General features: G+C 37.7%; 1 protein-coding gene across 1 annotated transcript in view; it reads left to right on the top strand.

Moving 5' to 3' along the window:
• FER (fer (fps/fes related) tyrosine kinase) overlaps positions 1-23,945 on the top strand; it is a 178,899-nt gene that overhangs the window by 53,348 nt on the left and 101,606 nt on the right. The window contains exon 11 of the mRNA XM_014951487.1: positions 23,488-23,580. Coding sequence (XP_014806973.1) covers positions 23,488-23,580 — 93 coding nt within the window. The remainder of the gene's footprint in view (positions 1-23,487; positions 23,581-23,945) is intronic.

Raw genomic sequence — 23,945 nt, 5'->3', positions numbered from 1 at the left:
TTGAATGTGGTTATTTATTCCCCTTCAGAAATTCATTGTAAACACTTGTCTTACAAATTCTTTTCCTAAGAATGACAAAATCATAATTGGCTTGTGTTGTGAGCATGCATATGAAGTAAATTTTCATGTATTCAGTCACAAGTGGATTTTATTTGGTAATTTAAAATTAAAAACATGATATACAAAACAATTTTATAAAGTTTCATGTCTCTGTAATTATTTATGTGGTATCATAAATACAGCCAATTTCATAGTGGAATAGTTCACAAATTGTTTTGTTTTCCATCTCTTATGTTAGGTAACACTATGATAGAATGCTAACAAGGAATGAAATTCTGAAATGCTGTTTGATGTGTTTTTACAGACAGGGTCATGTTACATGTGTTCTAACTTCATTTCCCTGTTCTTTTTTGCATCTGTTAACTGTAGGAAGTTTCATATTTTGTTAGTGTCTTCAGTATGGTTTAGTTTGGTCAATATATTTTATTGTTTGTACAATGTTAGCTATGTATTGGTGTTCATGTACACATTTAAAGAAAAAGGGAAATTGCTGGATGATTTTGTTTTGTTCAAGCATGAAAGCATAGCAAGGAGTTAAAAAAAATATCTATTTTTTACCATTCCCGAACATTGCATTTAACAATTTTGACATAATATGTGGAAAAGTAAAACACATTTTCTTGCTTCTAGCATTTTTACTTTTCTACTGAGATAACCGTATAAGTCAGAGATAGTTTTAATGCTGAAGGTGCTACAAGTTTAAAAGAATGTCTTTGAGCACCTTAGAGTTATGCGGTTATGTTACTGTGCACTATGTAATCAGGAGAATCATAGTTAACTTTTTGTTCTCTACTTATATTAAAGTAAGGAGATAGATACTAAGAAAAAGCTCGTTATTCCATGTAAACAGCTGGTCTTTTGCCAAATATGGTAGCATCCAAATTGTTACATATTATGTCACTTTACAAAAATCAACCAATAACTGGAAGCTTGAACTAACTTCTCAGTGTTTAGATGTTCAGCCGGTGAAAATATGGCCTGTCATTTATCCTAAGATACATATGCTATTCTTGCTACTAATATGATCAACAGAACAATGTAGTTCACTATAATTAGAACAAAGAAAACAACAAGAATAAAACTTCTGTATGTCTAATGAACTGATTAGAAATAAAAGCATCAGGTATATTTAGAATATTGCAATGCCAGTTAAACATTTACTCGGGTAATTAAGTTCAATGATGGTAGCTTCCATTTCATAGTAAGACTTTAAATTTCAGCTTCATTATTGGCTTGGAAATTGTTACAGAATAGAAAATCTTCAGGGAGTGCTTAAGCCTGGCAATAGATTTAGTTAATATGAAATAGTAATTAATTTTGTTTAGCAATAATACAGTGAAATCTGTATTCCATTTTAATATATGTTCTTTTCCTTACATAGTAAAACCAGATATTGTTAAGGTGCAAACCCATTAGTTTTAGGAATATCTATTTTAGACTATATGTTTTTCTCACTATAGAAATGTTTTTATATAGATCTATTTTGCATACTGCAGCATTATACTGGAACCACTGATAAAACTGAGACTTGCTATGCATGCTCTGCAATGTTTCAAAGACTTGTCAGCAGGTGGAGCTCAGTGCCAGATGACTAGTTATGAATAATCAAAATTTTTCATCATTAGATAAGTTTTAAAAAGCCATATGAGGCACAGAAAAGTGGAGGAAAAAAATGCGTGTTCTCATCTATCTAATGTCTAAATGATCTGAAATGGTGGTTTGGTTTTGTTTTTTTCTGAGGTTTTTTTTACAAATAGTAAAGTACAACAGTAACGTAGAAAGAACCCAATGCGTGGTTTTCAAAAGCATGTAAGCCAACTAAAAGAGCTGTGCAGCTATGTGCCCGTGGAGCAACAATACAAAGTCACTGTTCTTTCTCCACACGCGCCTCAAAGGACTTCCAGTTCTGCTTCGTTAGGATGGAAGGCTCTGGTGTGCAGATGCATCAGGAAGGAGACCGTAATGTCTCTGCAACATGAACTCATGAAATGTACACAGGGCAGAAGGAAGCTGAAGCATCATATCATGACATAGCCAGTGGGATGGATCTAACTATTAATGCGCCATTCCAGGGGAGTGCCATGCTTAAAACTGTACGCAGTGATGTAATAAAAAATGGGTGTTAGTCAGAGACTTTACATTTCGGAATTCTGATTTTATCTGTTGCAGCAGAATTATCCCCATGGGGGGAAAAAGAAAAGTTCACTGCATATCTAATTGGCTTTGCTGTTTGTTATTCCTTTTTAAAAGACTTCAGAGATCCTATTCTTAGTGATTGCTTTAAAGTAAGATAAGCCAGTTTTTGGTGAAGATTGTGGTAAACAAAAAAAACGTTCTCAGTGGTTATGGTAGAAAAAATATTAAATGCATGAAACAGTGCTACAGTTCTAGTTTCATTATTTGTAAATTATTCTGCAAATACATTTTTATTTTCCAAATGTGAGTGCTTTATATTTCCATTCCTGCTTTCTACAATTCATGAGTCAGTGCTCCTTCTAATATTGTGATCAACAAACTAATAGTTTTAGAGTCTTCCACCACAGGATTGGGCTGAGGCAGATATTTTCAAGATTTTCACTAAAATCATAATTGACAAATTTGATCAATTTGTATGTTTTGAATTTTTTAAAGTCAGCTACATAGATATGAAACTCCATTTATGTGATTAAAGATGCGTCATCAAATGCATTTTAGATGCTGTATCATAAGGCCCTGAAACATAATCTGCTGAGAGATGTATCCGCACTCTGGGGGGATCTCCTTTTCCCATACTGTCTCGGGCTATATAGGATCTTTATTTGTGAACAGATGCAGGGAAATGATTAGCTTCTGTGACAGCCCGTTGCAGCAGTAACAGAAAACTTGATGCTAGAGATAAAATTGTTACTCCTTTTGGTACTGACTCAGAAGAATTGAGGCATTCCTACGTTTTGTAATGCATCGCCAAACAGCTCCCCTGCTTATCTGTCCATGTAAGTAATTGTCTACTAATTTGTGGCTCACGAGATTTATATAAAACTAAGCTTATATGAGGGCATGTATTTAGGAAATGGTACGGGAGCATTTCACAGTTATTGATTTCTATCTTCATAAACCTTGTAGACTTCCAGTATTCCAAAATTTCAAGTTCCTTGTCAACAGAAACAGGGCCAAAGTATGTTTGTGCAATATTGGTATTCTTATCCTTTCTCTTATTTTTGTCTCAGCAGAGGAAACACTGCCAGTGCAGTCATGTTGTAGAAATTGTGCCTCTTAATTCATAAAAGACTTGAAAATAACCAGTTGTATTTGTTGAACGCCTGGACAGCTAAAGTTCAACTAAGTGATCTTTGGTTTGGGCTGCTTCCCAGGCTTGTTGGCTGGGACCTGTGTTTCTGGCTTACAGCCAGAACTTGACATGGAGCAAAAGTGCTCCAAATGTCAGATGCTTCTAGGAAGTGTGGAAGATGAGCTCAGTTCCTCTCACTCCCAGAGTAAGTATGTCTAGTTTCTGTTTCTTCTCTTAGTAAATTCTGCTTCCCTGACACATACATCAGAGGAAAAGCAATCTAAAAGGAGGTAATAAGGTAACAGACAGATAAACTCATTCATACTTTGTCCCACGTGGGTATTACTGACTGGTCCAGAATTTACGAGACAGGAGGTCAGTGGAGCTGTCAAGCCTCTTTCCAGTGAACATGCCCTAGAAAATTCTGAAGTAAAAGATTAACCCGACAGTAATCTTTTCTTAGACTACAGCTCAGAAATTGTGTATTTCTTAAAGTTTGCATATTATCTATCCAAAAGTGTTGAGCAATAACTTAGTCTTGGGGAAAGGAAAAATTAGAAGTGCGAGTGAACTTTGGAAGAAATGGAGGGAGGTTGCTCATTCAGAGTAAACAAAACTCTCAGAATATTTAAGTGCAGAATTAGTTCATCCTCTCCATATGAAGGAGAGTATATGTACTTGAGATAAGTATATATACTTCTCTTGAACTGCCAAAAATATTTCAAGAGCTTTCAATTTTCCTTGAGGAAGGAGGCTTCATCAGAGTAGAGTTGCAGCATCGCATACCCGCTGGAGATTTGTTTTTTCAGTCAAAATATTCTCTGAGAATTAGGAAGGCTTCACTCAAGTTTCCCTTTGAACAGAAATCACATACTGATATCCAGTGTATGTTTCAGTATGTGTTGGAATATTTCTCTGTGTGCTGGGAGGAAAATAGTAATTCTTTCCCAGAATTATCACCATTGGCTTCTTGCATCTTTTTTCATAGCAATGGGACTGAATTAGTGTGATTATTAACTTCTTATAGCCTCTAGGCGACACACAGGAAATAATGTGATAGAATTTGGCTGCTTTAAATCATCTCTCCTTTTATTTTTTTCTTTTCAAGTGGCTGGTTAGAAATGCCCTTGTTCTTAAAGGCAACAATTATGCTTCTGTATTTCCTGAAATTAGAATTTATGATTTTAATCTAGTGCTACTGGTAGTTTATTGCCAGATTTGAAGCATATGATTTTATGGTTTGCTTTGTGGCCTCTGCTCTTTTGTGCCATGTGGGGAAGCTCTTACTCAGTACCGACTGAGAATCCAGAATGGCAATCTAATAATTTTTTCAGAGCACTCCCCTTAAGATACAGACCAGATAATTTTTTTTTCTTTCCTGTTTAGGTTTTATTCTGGTGATCTTTAGCAGTGGGGTAAATGAAATAGCGTGTTTCATATATCACTGAACTTTTTCCCTTGGGTCATCCTGAAGTAAGATAGATGCAAAACATTTCTGGTCAACTTGGGATCCAGGTGCCTGAGTATCAACATTGATGGCATTTTTAGATTGCTTAAAGTATCCTGCCTGACATCAAGCTGTGACTCATGTCTGCTAGTCCCTTGCATAACCAAAGCCATAAAGAATACTAGATATTAATATCCAAACAGGTGAAGCCCACTTTTCAACAGATATTTTGAAAATCTTGCCCGAAAAAAGTCTTTAACGGTAGGGAAAGTGGAAGTCCTGTGTAAGATGTGGTAGTCGCTGTAATCCAGTCAAAAAGTTCCAGGATTACTTACCTCAACTTTTTTTTAGGGAGGTATGGAAGTGTGCCACAAGAAACCTATTTTTATTTGGCTGTGGTGTTACGGTAGTTTGAGAAAGGCGATGACATTTGCATTAAGATAACAGTAGATATCCAGGAGTTTCTGAAACTAATGTCCTCATCCTGAGAAGAAAGCAAGCTTGGAGTATCACAATGAAGATGCAAGGAAATATATCATTCTTGAAAAACGGTTGAAAGCCTTTACTTTTGGGGCGCTATTGAACTCTGATAAATTACTTCTATTTTTAATCAAATAACATTCTTGATCTGTAAGATTATGTGGGTTGAAAGCAGGTTTGTTTTCTGGAAGTTACTGCAGAATTTTTCTGGAAGCAAAGTAAGTTTTTTAATCCTTTTTTTTCTTTTTTACCTCCAAGTTTCTTAATTGCAGAAAGTAAGAGTGTGTTGTCTGGAAACTCGGTTATAGATCTGTACAACTCAAAAAAACCTCCAGAAACAGTATGCCAAATTTTAAGTAGAGTAGTAAAGAATGACTTGCCTGCCTCCACATTTTGCTTTGTCTGACTCAAAAAGGAAATATCCTCTTCCAGAATACATTATGATTGTCTTGGCTGGAGGGAAGGCAGAGGAGGTTGTTCTGGGGAAAAAAAAGTTCAAATCTAGCATATGTGAGATGCTGAATTTAGATCATCTGTTTATTACATGCTCCTAATTGGTCCTTTGGTTCCTAATCAGCATTTACTTGAGCAAGTAAAGTTCTTGGTCAAATAATTTCTTTTCTATTATCCCTTTTAGGCAGTTATTATAACCAGTTGGAACAGGAACTTCATTTGACTTCTTATTAACATTTGGCAGTGTTATTATGTTTCATAAACACAACATTTTGAGAGAAATGAGATTATAGGTATTTCCTGTCTCAGTGTATCACAGGAGTTTGTGATATATATATGAATCAAATTACAGGGGAAAAGCTTCCTCAATTTCTTTCTTTGAGATTCGATTGCACTTTAAAATCTCCTTGCATGGACAATATCCAGAGATATGATTGGAGATGAGCCCTAAATGGTTGATAGAGTGCAGCAAGGGCCAACTGCTTGAAGAGGAGGGGTGATCCCAGGCATGAGGGTGACCATAGGCTGGGCAGTGCCTTCACTGAGGGGGTGCCATCCATCCCACAAAGTCTGAGCACAGTGGCAGGGCCAGATGGTAATAGGGTCCATGGGCAGCTCCGGAGAGAACTTCTCCCCAGAACAATGAATCAGGTTCAAAGTTCCACCTAGGAGACCAGTCAGGAGCAAATGGAAAAGGGGTCAGAGAAAGGGCTGAGGAGAAAGCTGTAACGTAGGTTTGAACTCTGTCCAGGGCACAGAACCAAACACAGGACTGGAGAAAGCTACAACATAGGTATGAAGGATCCATCCAGAAGACAGGGCTCGAGACGAGTACCTATGAAGGGATGCCATCCAGAGGGACCTGGACAGGCTGGAAAGGTGGGCCTGTGCAAATTGCATGAGGTTCAACCAAGCGAAGTGCAGGGTCCTGCACCTGGCACGTGGCAACCCCAGGCACAAATACAGGTTGGGTGGAGAATGGCTGGAGAGCAGCCCTGAGGAGAAGGACTTGGGAGTGCTTATGGACGAGAAGCTCAACATGAGCCAGCAGTGCGCGCTGGCAGCCCAGAGAGCCAACCGTGTCCTGGGCTGCATCAGGAGAAGTGTGGCCAGCAGGTCTCGGGAGGTGATTCTGCCCCTCTACTCTGCACTCATGAGACCCCACCTGGAATACTGTGTCCAGCTGTGGAGTCCTCAACACAGAAAGGACATGGACCGGCTGGAACAGGTGCAGCAGAGGGCCATGAAGATGATGAGAGGGATGGAGCACCTCTCCTATGAGGACAGGCTGAGGGAGCTGGGATTGTTCAGCCTGGAGAAGAGGAGGCTCCGGGGAGACCTTATAGTGGCCTTTCAGTATCTGAAGGGTGCCTATAGAAGAGCTGGGGAGGGACTCTTTGCCAGGAAGGGTAATGATAGGACAAGGGGAAACGGTTTTAAATTGGAAGAAAAAAGATTCAGATTAGATTTCAGGAAGAAATCTTTTACTCTGAGGGTGGTTAGAGACTGGAACAGGTTGCCCAGGGAAGTTGTGGCTGCCCCATCCCTGGAAGTGTTCAAGGCCAGGCTGGATGGGGCTTTGAGCAACCTGCTCTAGTGCGAGGTGTCCCTGCCCATGGCAGCGGGGTTGGAACTCGATGATCTTTGAGGTCCCTTCCAACCCAAACCATTCTATGATTCTATGATTCTACGATACAGCTCAGGCCAGGACTTGGTGCCTAGGGCTGCGTTGAAATAGGGCTGGTGGGCACATGGGCAGGGGTGGTACGAATCTCCGAGTGAGTCTGGTCAGAGCCACTGAAGCCTGTCAGTGTACTTAGGACCCTGACATTGATCTTCTGATGGATGCTTACTTGCTTGCTGAATTAACGAACTGCTTTAATTTGTTGCTTTGTAGATTAGTTGAATGATAGGATAAGTAAATGGAGCCAACTTGACAATTTCAAGATGCATGTGCTGTTATATAGGTTGTCAGTGTAAGTATAACTCCATGAGAGAGAATATTTCCATGAGGCTGTGGCTTTGCCTTTTTCAGCAGGTTGCCACAGTGATGCATTGGGTGCTGAACAAAGGCATAAATAGTATAATCAAGAAAAATACAGAATACAGGTGATACGGCCTGAGAAGTTTAAGAATTAGGAACTATACCTGGAAATATTTGATGTGTCTCGAAATTACCGTGTTTATATCCAGATCTTGGCTTCAAGTACTATGGTGAAATAAAGTCACTCAATGTTTGGGTTTATACGTAATATAAATTTCTGTCATTCCACCTTTAAATTAAATTTGCTTAGGTTTGCCAAAACTTTGTGACAATGAGGATTTTCACAATGGCTAACATAACTGAAATGGTCTCACTCTGGAAGCCTATATTTAGCATTTACTTAGTGCCTATGATAAAAATGAAAACAAAGAACTGTAAGTAGGAGAGACAGAAGTGAAAATTTGAATATATTGGGGCAGGGGGGCTAAAATGAAATGCTTGACAGTCTTCACAACTTCTCTGTCGTGGTAAACTGAAGTTTTCATCTTCTGTACTGGAAGCTCTCTAGAGCAGTTGCACTTGTTAATTGTTATACTGAATTCATCCTGGGTGAGCAGAGAATGTCACAATACAGGAGAAACTGATGTGACCGAGCAGGCATTACACTGCAGTGACTGTATACCATTGTACTAAAACAGGACGTGAATTTTGTATTATTTTTAAGCGAGGGAAGATATGTTCTTATTTTTAGAGTTCTAAAAAAAAAGGTAAAAAGTAATTTCTGGGTTAAAAAAAAAAAACCAAACAAAAAAGAAACTTCTAGGTACACAGGTTTTTCATTAGTGTGAAAGAGAGACCCCAGTCCTCAAGGAAAATGAATGTTCAGAACAGCTGATATAAATTCATTTTTCTTATGTTAACTAGTTTGCTGTAAAAGTTAGCTGCTATTGTAGCATAAAGAGGAGATGTTTTAATGTCTATGGAAGGGGACAAAAAGACAAAACCGCAGATGGGAATTGTGAGCATTTCCTACTTAATAGGATCTCGTTACAGTGTAATTTTGCTTGTTTAGTGATCATTGGTGCAAGTTCCAGGCTACAATAATATGTGACAACTACGTAAGTACTGTTAATGGAGAGATGATTTGTCTTCAAGTAATTTTTATATGGGGCAATGAAATAGGTTTTTGAAAAATGTGACTGTTTTCTTCTAAGGCTGCTCTCTGGGGAAACATCCTCTTTAAGATCACTAATGTGGTTGTTAGCAGAGCTCTACTAAAAGTCAGTGTGTTAGTATCCAAAGTTGTGGCTGTGTATGAGAGGGTTTTGGTCCACTTCAGGTGCTTGCTGGTTTTGTGTGCTTGATCTGTTCAGTCTGTGGGATTTATTCATATAATTTGTAAATTAACACTGTTTATATGGATCATTTTCTCTAAATTTGATCTCAGGAGCAGTATCTTTATAATATGTGATGAAAATGAGTGAGGAAATAAGGATTTCAAACTAAGGTGTTTGAAGTATTGTCTCACTTCTTCAATATACTTATTTCTTAATACATACTTAAGTTCATACATTAAGTCATACATAACTATATCCATAATCTATAGAAATTACTGATTCTTTTTTTGGGGGGGGGGGTTGGGGGGGATGTAGTGAAAGAAGTTTCTTCTGTACCAGAGAAGGCTGGCCTTTGATTTGACAAACAGCTTGAGGATGCTTAATAGGTACTACAGATGAACTTTGAGGAGAGACCACTTGGCTGGACAGTCCTCTTTTAATGAATAATGACTGAAACACGTGAAAGACTCTTTCTGTCTTGACACTGAGCATAACAACTCAAAGTCTTTTTGTATTTCTGCAGGAGAAATGTTACCTAATTTATTTTGTCTTATCCTGCTTGATACAGTTTATGAAATTCACCTTGTGTAGGATTGAAATCTGTTACTCTCCGTGCCATTACTGAGACTTGAACATGGAGTCTTTCCTCCTTGATGTATGTATCTTCAGAATAGCTTTGTTCGTGTTTATGATTTATACAGCTGTGATCTGAGGTATGATGTGAGTTCAGTGGACCATAGACTGTAAAGAACGCTCCTTGTTTATTTGGTTTGCACTTTTGTTTTTCTGTTGTTTAAACTGGCAGATATTTGTAGTGGTGTTTAGTTAATGTGTAAAAACATCAAACACTATATTGGTTTGCTGTTTCCCTTATTTGAAAAAGTAGTGTATTATGCATGTCTGTTCTGAACAAGAATATACTAGTATATATATTATTTATAGAATTAAAAGCTTAATTTTAAAATGGCATCCTACAAAGATTACTCATTAAGCCTACCTGAAATATGCTGCTAAAGTCGTGTGTTACAGCTGTCACAAAGTTGCTGTATCATTTTATCTGTTAATATGCAAGCTGATTATGTTATCAAACTGATGCAGGGATCTGTGGAAACCAAAAGCAAACATAACATTCCGACAGTGCTAGCTGTCAAGCAGAAATACCTGATCAGATCTGAATCTAGTCCTACTACAAAATCTTTCTAGTTATGAAATGATAGGTTGTATTCTTTACTACAGCTAATATAAATGTGGATCTGGCTAAGAATTTATTGTGTCTCATCTGACTGAAGCTATTTGGGGTTAACTCTGTGAAGCTTTGTTTTATTATGATAAATCCATCCGCTCACAATATGATTTTCTAAACAGGATACAATCGCCAGCCCATATTTAGTAACATGCTTTATTGGGGGAAGAAAAAGGCTTTACATCCTGTCAGATCACATAACACATATGATGCTATTTTACATCACTTGACATAGCATTTGCCACAGTGGCTTCATTAAAGCCAGCAATGAGTCAGTTAGAAGCAGTCAATGAGTAATAAGAGGGATCTTCATTGGTAGGTGCCAGTTTCTGGGTGGTAGTGTGGAGAGGGCAGAATCCAATAAATGTTACCTTAGGCTGGTCAGAACAGTATGATAGTAAACTTATAGACAATGCAGCTCTGGCGAGTTCACGTAGTGAGTGGCTGGGCCTCCAGAAAGTTCCTTTGAGGTTAGGAAAAACTTGGGGTCCCCCCACTGTCCTCCCTTTGATGGAGTATTGTCTTCTGTAGGTTGGCGTGGACCTCTGCTAAAGTTGGGTTGCAAACCCCTGCCTACTACCTGGGAGTCTGCAACTATCAAATATTTAGTTCTTGGTGTCTTATGAACCCTGGAGGACTTATGTTTACTTGTGGATTTCGAGATCATGCAATATAGAGAGGATACTCTTTTTGTCTGTTCCTTCCTTACATGTTGACTTCTGGCCACTGTTCCCCTAGCAGCTGTTGGCGCTTCAGGGTATAGCTGCTTCAATGCCTCTAATCCTTTTCCAGGGTCCAGGCTTTCTTTGCCTTGCATGCTTAAAATCTGGACTCCACCACTAGATGTGTCAGACAAATTTCTTTAGCAGGCATTACTGTGTGTATCTATGACTAAAAAGCAACCAAATCCAAACACAGCTTTTTGAATATATATTTAATGAGATCTGGAAAGACTATACCATTCCTTCTGAGTAATGCATTCTACTTAAAGTAATTGAACTGTGTATTAAGTGCAGTCATTAACAGCATGTTGTATTCACTTCATGATAGATTTATAAATACTCTATTTGGCTATCTTTTTGGCTGCATAACCCCCAGTTTGTACAGCATTCTCTTTGTTGGCTGACATATAGACTACTTGCTCCTGTAGCTTCAGTTTTGACTTTATGCAGCTGGTACATCACCCAGTTAGTTACTTGAGTTGTCTATCCATGTATTCTCCTTTGGATACAAAATGCTGAACTCTAAAGAGATGAAGTCCTCCTTAGGAAATCTCCTTTTGGAGGGCACCTTAGCTTGAGTTGATGAGAGGCGAAAGTTTATTTTCAGTATCTCTAGGAATAAACCCCTAAACTGTTGTTCTCGTTGGTCTTTGCTCTGTATTCCCTGTAGTCTTCTGGAACATCTTTTGACTAGCCTCCATGGCAGCAATAATTCACCTGTTTGTAGTTCATAGCTGTAATTGTTCTCTTTGCTGCCTTCTAATCCCCTCCCTACTAACTGCCAGACAGATTTGCTATATGAAAACATATTTCATCAGGATAATGATGTCATTGTAGTCAGTGGGACCAGAGGAGCTTTGCCTGTCAGATCAGGAATAAAGGATTGAAAACAGTAATGCTTTGTGCTTTGCTGAAATGTGGCTTGGCTTCCTATCTGGAATTTTGGAGGTTTAAAATAACCAGAACACCAGTTTTGGTAGTAGTGGGAAAAGAGCAGTTTGTGTTTCTCTGTCTGCAGGGTATTTTCAGGCAAGCCTATTACTGTTATTTTAAGTTTGTGGTTAGTAAAGATAATTTCCAGTTCCAGGTGGCATTTTTTGGCATGTACACTTTTCTCCAGGGATTCACCAGCATGCTTGTGGTGGCTTTGGGTGATTTTCGGTTTCCTTATTTCATCTACTGACCATTGCAGACACCACTAGGAATTGAGGGGTTTTGGCCATTTTCTGCGCTGTTTCTCATGCTTTTCACTGTTCAACACTCCGGATCCTCACATAAAAAAGCCTAGAAATTGTATTTATCTGCTTAATCTACTGTGTTCATTGTGTGGTGCACTGTATGCGTAGTTTGGTACTTCAGCCATCTGCATTGTAAAATTGTTCATACGTCTTGCAAGATGTAGCCTAGAGGTTCTTCACCTGTGGGTTTATATTATTATTGCATATAGCTGTCTTTCACCAAGTTTTTACTCTGTTAAAATTGCCCTATTTTGATGGGTCTCTTGAACATAGGTCAGCAGGGATGACTACTTCTTTTTATTAGGTCAGTGGTTGTGATGAAGTTCTGTTAGTGCTTAAGTAATATTTATCAGTTTGAAGAGCTAGGTGTTAACTTTTTTACAAGTTAAGCTATCTACTGGCCACCTAAAACTTTTAATTTAGTTTATTAGTTAATTTAGTAAAAAACCATTTAATTGAGGAAGTGCTATTATGGAATGTTGTCATTTGTTAACAAGTGCCAAAATCACTGTCTGCCTTTTTACTTCATGTGGAGTACATGAAAACTTCAGGACACAGAATTTATTTTCTACGCTAGTGTCCGTATTTGGTGGAGGAAAAATGATCAGTTGGTTTTATCACAATTTAGTCAAATAGAGATTTGGAACAAATACTGATAATCACAGAATCTTAGTGGTTGGAAGGGACCTCTGAGATCATTGAGTCTAACCACGTTAAAAAAAAAACAAAACAAAAAAAACCACAACCACCACAAAAACAACAAACCCACCAACTAAACCCCACACCCACAACCCCACACACTACACCCCACCACAAACGTCTACACGTTTCTTAAATACCTCCAGGGATGGTGACTCCACCACCTCCCTGGGCAGGCTGTTCCAGTGCTTGACCACTCTTTCAGTAAAGTAATACTTGCTAATATCTAATCTGAATCTCCCCTGCCGCAGCTTCATACCATTTCCTCTGGTCCTGTCGTTATTCCCTTGGGAGAAGAGGCCAACCCCCGCCTCTCTACATTCTCCTTTCAGGTAGTTGTAGAGGGCAATGAGGTCTCCCCTCAGCCTCCTCTTCTCCAAACTAAACATGCCCAGTTCCCTCAGCCTCTCCTCGTATGACTTGTTCTCCAGACCCCTCACCAGCTTGGTGGCTCTCCTCTGGACATGCTCCAGCACTTCAATGTCTTTCCTGTAGTGAGGGGCCCAGAACTGAACACAGTACTCAAAATAATGCAACATGACACGTATATATTTAAAAGAAATCAATTTCTTCCATTACCTTATCAAAAATGTTCTTTCTAGATTAGGTTTTGGGTTTTGGTTTTTAACTCAAAAGGAAGGTGGCAAGAGCAGTCTGTGTGTGTCTGTATGCATCTACGTAACCAGTTTTAAAACATACTTCACATTGAGGACTTCATCACTTCAAATGACAGCTGTTGTGTTGATCTTGATTACAACTCTGGGGCAGCAATTCTAGCGCTACTGTATTTCTCTATTTCTGTAGAATTTGGGTCATACATGCCTGAAACTATTTCAGCTGTATACAGATGTATACAGATGTATACAGTAGTAAAGTACAGAATAAAACTAACTGCTTTGCATTGAAAATGCTTCTAAGAATTGTTAACTTTAAATGATTTCTGGATATATTCGTATTTCTAGCTAATAAAGCATGTGCTTTTCATAGTCACCTGTCAAACTATAATGTTTAGATGATAGAAATATAAAATTTCCTCACAGTTCGTTTAGTTTGCCTGTTTTGTGATCTCTTAACATTTTTTCTCTGACATATTTTGAGCTTTATGTTGTTTTAAAATCTATGGTTATATTCTTGAAGTTTCAAGTCACATTCATGAAATCTCACGGGTTGCTAGTACTGATGTTGTTATTATACATAACTGCCAAACCACAGGTTTCTAGGCTAAAAATTACATTTGGCTTAGAAAGATGAAAATGTTTGGAAACAGGGAGAGTATTTGGAGAAATGTAATACGTTTCCATTTCATTTGTATTCTCCTACCTTGCATCAATTCATGACTGTGGTACAGGTTATTTTGGTTACTTCTTGCCTGTAACAGTGGGAGTAGTTCATCCACTGCTCTTTGGTTTGCTGTGATTCTTGGTTTTCTCAAGCAACAGCACAGCCTGAATGTTGAGCAAGGTTTTACCCTGGCAGATGGTGACTTTGACCAGCAGTTAGTTCATCATCTTGGTTTTTTGGATGGTGAGCTGCCAGAGGGTGTGAGATGATGTAGGTTCTCTTGCTGTTGTGAACATTTGGTACTGCAGTACAACTAGGAGCCCTCAATATAGACTCCTTTGTGTTCTCCTTTTGCAACTTCATGAGCTTATACAGAATTATAGCGAGAGAGGCCTTGTCTGTATGTTTGGGGATCTCTTACTGTGATGTGGCAATGACAACCAAGGAGGGGAAGGATTATGTTGTGACCAGGTACTTCCCTTCCAGCTATAGCAAGTGTTGTACAGACTGAAATTTGATGATTTTTGATGACTTGAAAGTAGTAAAGTGATAGTGTAAGAATTAATAAAATATTTGTACATTCAGTTAATAGTAGCACTATTGATTAATAATAGGGCTCTTGAAATCAGTGGAAGAATTCATATCTGAACATGCACATACCAGCCTGAGGTTTTTGTAGGACAAAAGCCTTCATTTTTTCTGTTACGTGTTTTCCCAGTTACATAAGGTAATGGCATTGAAACTTAATTTTTCTAAAATATGTACTAATTCTAAATTTTGCTCTAAGTTTTCAGACATATGAATTAGTTTGTTAAATTGCCTTTATTGAAAACAATTCTCCTGGTGCATAATGGCACCATTATGCAGTCAGTGAATGGAGATGTATTATGATTTGTTGATATACAGATACATTCATTAATCAAAGCAGAAATTCCATATTGAATTTCAGGGACCTCTCTCTATCTGCCTTGAAAAAGTCTACTTTTTCCTTCCTCAAAAATAGCTATTGGACGGGATCTCAGTGCCTCAGCTTAGGTACAGTACATTCAGTCATCTTCTCTAGAGTACAGTTGACATTCTTGATGATAATTAGGTGAAATCAAAATCTTACCTTTTTTTTTTTTAACGGAAAGGTTGCTTAGTATATAATAATTAAAATGTACCATGTCTCTGGAAATATTATTGCTAGCCTCCATTAAGAGGTACTCTGCTTCCTTAAAGACCTCTAATACGTATTTGTGTGTTTGGAAGATTTACTAATCATTTCAAAGATGAAGGTGACATTTCCCTGACATTTCATACCTATCTTGAAAAGTGGGTCCTCTGAAACTCTAATTAAAATCTAGTGCAGACAACTTAACTATATATTCTGTTCTGATGGAGAGTAATTCAAAAAGAAAGCAAAGTTTCAATCATAGTATTCATTCTCCTTTTTTAAAAATTAATTTCTTTACACAGAGTGTTTTGCTAAAATCTGAAGCTTTTCTAAGTAAAATCTGCCAAAGGCTTTCAGGTTTTTATCACTTGCTTAATGCTTTTTCTTACTGCTGTTTCCCTGAACAAAAAAAATAATTGCTTTCTAGTCTCTGTTGCACCTTCAAGAATCTGGTGTATAAGTAATCATATGCATATAAGTACATATAAGATTCATACATTCTTCATACAAGAACAGAAAAATGTATTTGGAAATAAAGCAAATGTTTTCTGGTAGTAAGTTGAGTGTATTCCTTGACTTGTTATAAATTATATATACTATTTCTAACAGTCTTTTTGCTTTTTAATATTCGCATCATATTGTGTAATTACAGACCAGATTGTAGTAACAGTGTTTTGATTTCACATACACCAGTAATGAACTCCGAGTTGCCACTCAAAATAAAATCTAAATGTTCCTGAAGATACCAGGTCACTATTTACTTACTGATCAAGTTTTTGTCCCTGAATTTGCTCTTATTTGGTTTTTGGTCTCAAAACCAAAAAATATGCTAGAAATTTTCAGGAAAGGAACAAAAGATAGAGAAAATGACATTACATCACCATATAAATTGATGAGCATCTGCTTCCCAAATGCCGTAGAACTGGAGAATAATTTAACTTGGAAGAGATCTCAGGGAGGCCATCTGGTCCTGCTTCTTGCTTAGAGCAGGGTCATCTTTGATGTCATATCAGGCTACATAATGCCTTGTTGCAGCTGAGGTTCTAGCAGGAGAATTCAGAAAGGCAAAATAATGCTCAGATATGTGGAGGAGCTTCTGTAGAATTAACAAATAAGTAGATTAGGCTTTTTAGACTTGAAAAAACAGACTGAAGGGGAATGTGATAAAGATGTATACAGTGTGTTGGTGGGTGTTGGGTGGTGTGTGGAAAGTGAATAGGGACTAATGATTGTTCACTGTCTGTTCATAAGCAAGAAGTAGGGGCCAATAAATAACTACAGTAGGCAGATGATTCAAAGCAAGCAGACAAAAGTTATCTTCAAAAACATGTAATTAAGTTGTGCAACTGGTTGCTATAGCTGTGGGTTGTAATAGTTTCGCGGAATCGTGGAATTGTCGGAGTTGGAGGGGACCTCTCGAGATCATCCAGTCCAACTCCCCTGCCAAAGCAGGATTGCCCAGAGCACGTCACTCAGGACTGTATCAATGTGCGTCTTGAAAATCTCCAGAGAAGGGGACTCCGCAACCTCCCTGAGCAGCCTGTTCCAGTGCTCTGTCACCCTCACCGTAAAGAAGTTCTTCCTCATATTTGAATGGAACTTCCAATGTTCCCGCTTGTGTCCGTTGCCCCTCGTCCTGTCACTGGGAACCACTGAAGAGAGTCCGGCTCCAACAGCCTTCAACCCACTCTTTAGGTGCTTGTAAACATAGATAAGGTCTCCCCTCAGCCTTCTCTTCTCCAGGCTAAGGAGCCCCAGCTCTTTGAGCCTTTCCTCATAAGGGAGATGCTCCAATCCCTTAATCATCCCAGTTGCTCTGCATTGGACTCTCTCCAGTAGTTCCCTGTCCCTCTTGAACTGGGGAGCCCAGAACTGGATGCAGTATTCCAGTTGTGGCCTCACCAGTTCAGAGTAGGGGGACAGAATGACCTCCCTCGACCTACCGGTCACACGCTTCCCTGTGCAGCCCAGGATCCCATTGGCCCTCTTGGCGGCAAGGGCACATTGCTGGCTCATGGAAAGTTTGGTGTCCACCAGGACCAGATCCTTCTCCTCAGTAGTGGTTTCCAGAAGATCCACCCCTCACTTATATTGGTGCCTGGGGTTCTTCCTCCCCAGGTGCAGGACCTTACATTTGTCCTTGTTGAACTTGATTAGGTTCTTCTCTGCCCAGCTCTTCAGCCTGTCCAGGTCACGCTGGATGGCAGCACAGCCCTCTGGAGTGTCAGCCACCCCTCCCAGTTTGGTATCATCAGCGAACTTGCTGAGGATACCCTCTGTCCCCTCCTCCAGGTCATTGATGAATATGTTGAACAGGACTGGGCCAAGTATTGAAAGCAGCTTAAAAAAATTGTGGAAGAAAAATCCTTCCACGACTGTTGCATGTCATCTTACATCACATCTTACACTACTAGGGCATCAAAGACCTTCAGAGGACAAAGATATGCTCTGAAGAATTATCATTCTCTTTTTCTTACAGGCTGTTAGGCCACTGGAATGGACTGAAATCTGTCTTTGGTCTGAGAAAATATAGCTGTTAAATTTCTCACTAATAAGTCTTGGTTTTCAGGCTGCCTCCTGCAATCCAGAAGGTGGAGCATTAATTTACATCCAGTGCAGTATTTTATTATATGTGTATGTCAATTTTGCATTGTTTCTGCTGCTTTGGAAGGTGTTACTTGTGTTTAAAACAGAAAATGTTACCTTATAAAAAAATTATTTTTTAATAGCTGCGTTTAATAGGTTTCACTGTGTATGTGAGATAGTTTTAATCAGCTTTGAATGTTTTAATTTTTAATAACTATATGACATCTTCATGGCTCTGCAAAGTGCTGCTCCAAATTCTAGATACCTACAACAGCAAACTAAGCAAATGCATAGTATTAATTCTGGGAAGGTGCTCCAAACACAGATGATCTGCTCAGCTTAAATAATCAGTTCGTCTGATTCTGGTGAATAGCCATCAAGTCATTCTGTGTGTGAACACCGTGTTAATAGTTTAAAATACCCTGTTTTGTTTAGTAAAGATAGCATGATTCTTCACTTGGTCTTTCTGAGATACCCAGTTCTGTCATGGATGAGGAAGGAAAAAAAAAAAGCCTTTTAAGGCATGAGATTAGTATTATTTCTGAAATTAAATCATAGATCAGAAATCAGATATGTTCTACTGTATGTTAAGATTTTAATATATGTCAGCATGTACATATCCTTTAGAATGGCCTAATACTGATAAAATAGGCAGACAAAAATTTTGTTGCTAGTATATCCACTCATTGATATCCAGGACTGAGTTACTGCCATAGTCTAAGTTTATTACATGGTTTTGGGGCCTGTCCTAAGTAACTTTTAATTTCCACTGCTGAAGTGACTAATGCAGAGGATCATTTTTAGAAAATTATTTTGTCTACTGCTTCTTTGAAGAATTCTTGCTTGTAAATCACAGAACTCATGCCAGACATCTATAGCCTTCTAAAAGCAAAAAAAATTTCCTTGTTCTCCTCATTATCTAAATTTGAAACCTTAAGATGAATGTTGTTCTGGCACCTTTTTCATCAGGGAAATTGTATCTTCAAACCAGAAATGAAGCTAGCATTCACTTTATGAAAAGGAGAGCATCTTAATTGCTCTGGTAGATACTGTCTGGTGTCTTTTTTATCTGTAAGTTCATTGAACATATCATTTGCAATAATTACCAGGAATTCCTCCCTTCTGGTTTTATCTTAGAGCTCTTGTACTGTACTGAAATAGTTTTCATCAAAAATCTCTGAGGACTAGTTCCCTAACCCTCAGAAACAGTACTATCATGCTCATCTTCTAGTTATCACTGATTATGTTTTCTAATTGAAATCTCCTTTTCTTCTGAGAATGTTTTCTCTTTCAGTTGGAGAGTCCTCCTCGTGTTTCCTCTAAATTCCCTGTGAAGGTTCTCTAATTTCATTTGCAAGCCCACATTCAACTTCTGTATCCATGCTGATGGTTCATATCTTTCTCATTAGGCAGTCTTTCTTCGCATGGAATAATATTTAAAAGTATTGGCCTATTTATATCACCTATATATACATGCCTGGCCAGTGTTTTTAGCAATATTCAATATATGCTACATTGTCTGTTGTCCCTCTTATTGTTAATCTTCCACATTTGGATCAGTAGAGAGATTGTTACTATTTCCCTGTCCCTCAGAAGCATTAATTCTGTTTTATCTTTATCTTAGCTGTCTCTCCAGTTTCTACATTCCTTGCTTTTCTAAAAAGAGTATAGATTATTTTTCTTCTACTATAATGTCTAAGATACAGCCATTTTTCTGGATTTATACAGCTAAAAAGCTCTTTTGTGCTTTTACGTTTATGCAGTTCAATTTAAGCAAAATCTTTTCCCCTGTCTTTGCTTTTTCTTGTGCATGTTCATTCGAAATACCGTTGCAAATATGATTCTTATGGCCTGTCATTTTGATTGTGTCACAGTTCTGGGTGTATTGTACTATTTTTCATGCTCTCTAAGATCTGTGGTGATTTTGCCCAATGACAGAACTGTATATCTGGCAAAAGGGAGTTTTTTGTCCATAGGACCCTAACAGTTGTAGTGCATTACCATGGAAGATAAATTCTGTGGAAAATCCATTAAAATGGTTAGGAACTCATGATGCACAAGATCCCCCAGAGTGAACATAAGAAACACAGAAGCTCGACTTTCTGTATATCAGATATAGAGATGCACCTGAGGAAATCCTCAAGCAAAATAGAGAGTGGTTCACTCGTGTTTTTCAGCTGGCCTGAATCCTGCACTTCTTTTTGGGTTCTTATGCTTTATTTTTCCTCTCTGAATCTTGTACAGAACACAAAAATGGAAAGTAAAATTAGGAGCACTGGAGTGGTTATCTTCTGATAGAACATCTCTTTAAAAGAGCTGATTGTTCTGACTATTAAGAAGGAAAAAGAGAACTGGAACAAAAACGCTGGCTGAGGTGTAAACAACTAGGAACAGGGTTTCAGCGTTCCTTGTTTTGTGAAAGAATTGTAACACTGCTGTGTCCCAAACTCATTGCTTATAAAATACAACCGAATGTTCTCATCTGATTGCTACAAGTAATTGCTGTCAATCAGTTATTCAATGAAAGAGTTATTTGTCTTAGTAAATACTTTTTATATTCTTTGGAAAGAAAAGCATTAAGGCTTTGCATTATTTACCAAAGTGGGTAATGACGAGAAGTCCCACCCATAAAACAGCTGTTTGTATTCCGTATAGAAGTTCATCAGTCTTGCATCATTCCAGAGTAAGTAGTTGGATTTTCAGCAGTTTTGCTAGGTGTACCTGACCAATGAGTAGAAAATTCATGACCTGTTCTAAGTGTCAGTTCCAAGTCTGGTGGAGATTCACTTTAATTCATTCTGGACAGTGATTAGAAATATGGCTAGTCCTAAAAGGGAAATACCAGTCAATGCATTTTTCACAGTTCCTTGTATGATGTATTCTCGTGCCACAGGTACATTTGATCGGAGTCAAAGAAGTAGATTAAAAATGCCCTCTAATGACAGTATATATTTTCATACATATCTACCTTCCTAATGGTAAACTACGGTTTATTCTGCAGTAATTCAGTCATTGCATAAAATATTATGGCCCACAGATTAGTTTTCTTTTTGATGAAATTGGTGTTGTATAAAATAAAGGAAGTGACAAATCATGCTACCATTTTGGTAATATCTCTGAAAGTAATTCATTTAAATCAAAATGAAACTGAGTCAGCCAAAACGTTTTAGTAGCTGCATTGTGTATGCTAGCAAGCCTGCTACTTCATAATGATCGCTACAGCATCCCTGATGCAGAACTCCTAATTCCTTTCCAGGCTGGACTGTATTATTATACCAGATTACGAAAAAAATATGCCTAATATGCATAAAAAAAAACCCTCTTCACACTGGTGAATATACTGTTCTCAATGAAAACTGGTTTCCTGCAAGATCTAATGGGTTTTTCTAAGGGGGTCTGCAGCTGGGCAATGACAAAAAAAAACCCACTATAAGACCACTGTTCCTGCTCTTCAGATTTATTTGCATTGCCCTAAAAATTCTTAAACAGAATAAACTCAGTAGGGGCTACAGTTGTGTTAATAATGCCTGTTGTGCAGATAAATGATGAGTCTTCATTGCTGTAAGATAGAGAGTGGTTTCAGTATGTCAGAGGGAAAGTTCTGTGAAAATACCAAAGTGTTTAAAAATGTATTGCAGTTTGAACAGGGCATGCACTATATTTTGAACAAAGCCAAAGTTTATCCCATAAATCTCCATTTTAATGCTTACTCTATTAATGTGACTATTAGCCTCTATATATCATTTGGCGGTGCTTATCAAAGTCTGCTAGTGGGGCCCAGTCCATGAGTCTTTCTGGTACTCAGAGTACCCTCTTTGAGTAACCCTCTTGTTAAAAACATTTTTCGATAAGGACAAACTGGTGAATGTAGAATCCTACTGGCAGTTTGATGTTGTCACTAGATAAGCACGCTATTAGTGTAAAATAGAAAGGATGCTCCTGAGTTTGTTTAGTGGAAGTGTAGCTTCTTTCGATAACTTATTTTATCTGTCGTACAAAAAATATACATTTAATTACAGTTAAATCTCAGGGCTCACTTCTGAAGAGGTGTGTGAAATGAGTGGATCATTCCACACCCAGCATGCAAGTGAAATTAGACTCTCTGTCCCCCTGGTGTTAATGACATAAGTTTTTTTGGTGTGTCTGTAGCCAGTTTAACTCATCAATTTTATAAAAATAAAAAGCAGGTCTCAGCACAAAGTTTTTTATTTACATACATACAATATTACTTGAGTCTGATAAAAGGAATAAAAATGTTATTGATAGGTAAGTGCACACATAGTAATGAGTATGTCCCTACTTGGTGTTTTGACTACTTGCCTGGTTTTTGCACTTTTTTTTTCACAGCTTACAAATCAAGGCACATTGCAGAATTTTGCTACCAAATAAATAAATTTATTTGACCAAGACAATGTTTAACCCTATATCCTGTAAGCTAAATTGTGTTTGGGAGTCATTTTCAAACACTGGTATATTCTGTATAGAGAATTAATAGATTTTGTTTTTTATTTGGAAGTTCTGGAATGAGTGGAAGCTTCGTTTATTACATGATCAGATTTTCAGTTTCTTCAGTCAAGGGTGTACGTCCTGAACTTGGAAGCAAGTTTTTTTGGTGACATTGCCAAACAGTTGTAGTCTGTCTCCATTATCAGTTTCTTACAGTTTAGGTAACCTAGAGCTAATTAGAATGAGGTTGTTAAAGAGTCTGCTTCAGGTTTAATTACTTTTCAACTACTCATAATTATCTTGGCTGTTTCTAAGGGTGATTTACAAGCAATGAACTCAGCTTGTCAGTGTGAAAAATACATTTTTGTATTTTTTGAAAGATACTTGATATTAATTTTGAGAGCTGATGGCAAGTCAAAGATTAAGAAATATACAGCTTTTAGAATAGACAAGTTACGAGCATCTTGGAATTTACATTGTATTATGCTGAAGTAGGGATGCTTAAATGCTGTTTCAGTGTTCCAGATAGAGCCGCCTTCTTACAGAATTTAGAATCTAGATGGTGGCTGCATGTATAGTTTACGGTAGTGCCAGAAAACTAATGGATCCTGTAATTCGCACTGATTGGTACTAATATTTACAATGCAGTGTATTGTTAGAAAAGAATGTTAATAAAAGGAAAAAAACAAACCTGTAAGGGTAATGTACATACATATTTTTGAGGTTTACTATGTGGACTTTTTTTTATTATATAGTTTCAAATCAGTGTCCTTTTAAAATAATAAGTATTTCAGGAGAACTGAGAATTATGTCCTTTGTTTTTAGGGTACAAAAGAATTTCTTTTGTCTTTATAGTTAACAATAGTGGTACTTAAAATAATTGCATGAAACATTTAAGGAATTATAGAATTTGTCAGTGTTTAAATTGATATGAGTTAACTTAATCCCACTGATGTTGACACTTACTGGTTTGTACCAGTAGGGGCTTAGCCTCTGTCTTTTAAATAAAATACAGTTTACATTCCATGTTCTCCAATAAGTCAGTTAGCATACTGATTTGCCTGTTTTCACTGACTTTTTCTCCCAGGACAAGAAGGACAAAGTCTCAAGATTTGACACTATACGTCATTCCATAGCTGGAATTATAAGGTCTCCAAAATCCATGTTGGGCTCATCGTCGGTAAGTAGTAACAGTAATGTGGTGTTATACTATATTCTGTTATTTTTACAGCTTAAATATGATTGGGTTTTTTTTGTGAGGCACCATGCGTTTCCATCTACATGGACAACAATTACATTAAACTAATGTTATAAAAACACTTTTCTGATTGATCAGCAGACATGATAATATCATGGCATAATAGTATATAGGACAACTTGTTGCACTTTAGGGAAAGAGAAGAATTTCTATATTCTTTGGAGCTCCTAGACTGGTACTATAATTTTAAAAGTACTCTTCCCAGTGAGTCTGATTGACTGAAAATGCAGTGTATTATGTTATTCTGTAGTAGCTCTGATGGTCATGCAATTTTTACACAATACAGC

The sequence above is a fragment of the Calidris pugnax genome, unplaced genomic scaffold (genome assembly GCF_001431845.1).
Source record: "Calidris pugnax isolate Ruff unplaced genomic scaffold, ASM143184v1 scaffold148, whole genome shotgun sequence".
NCBI classification, from domain to species: domain Eukaryota; kingdom Metazoa; phylum Chordata; class Aves; order Charadriiformes; family Scolopacidae; genus Calidris; species Calidris pugnax.
This window is presented reverse-complemented; position numbering and strand designations above follow the sequence as displayed.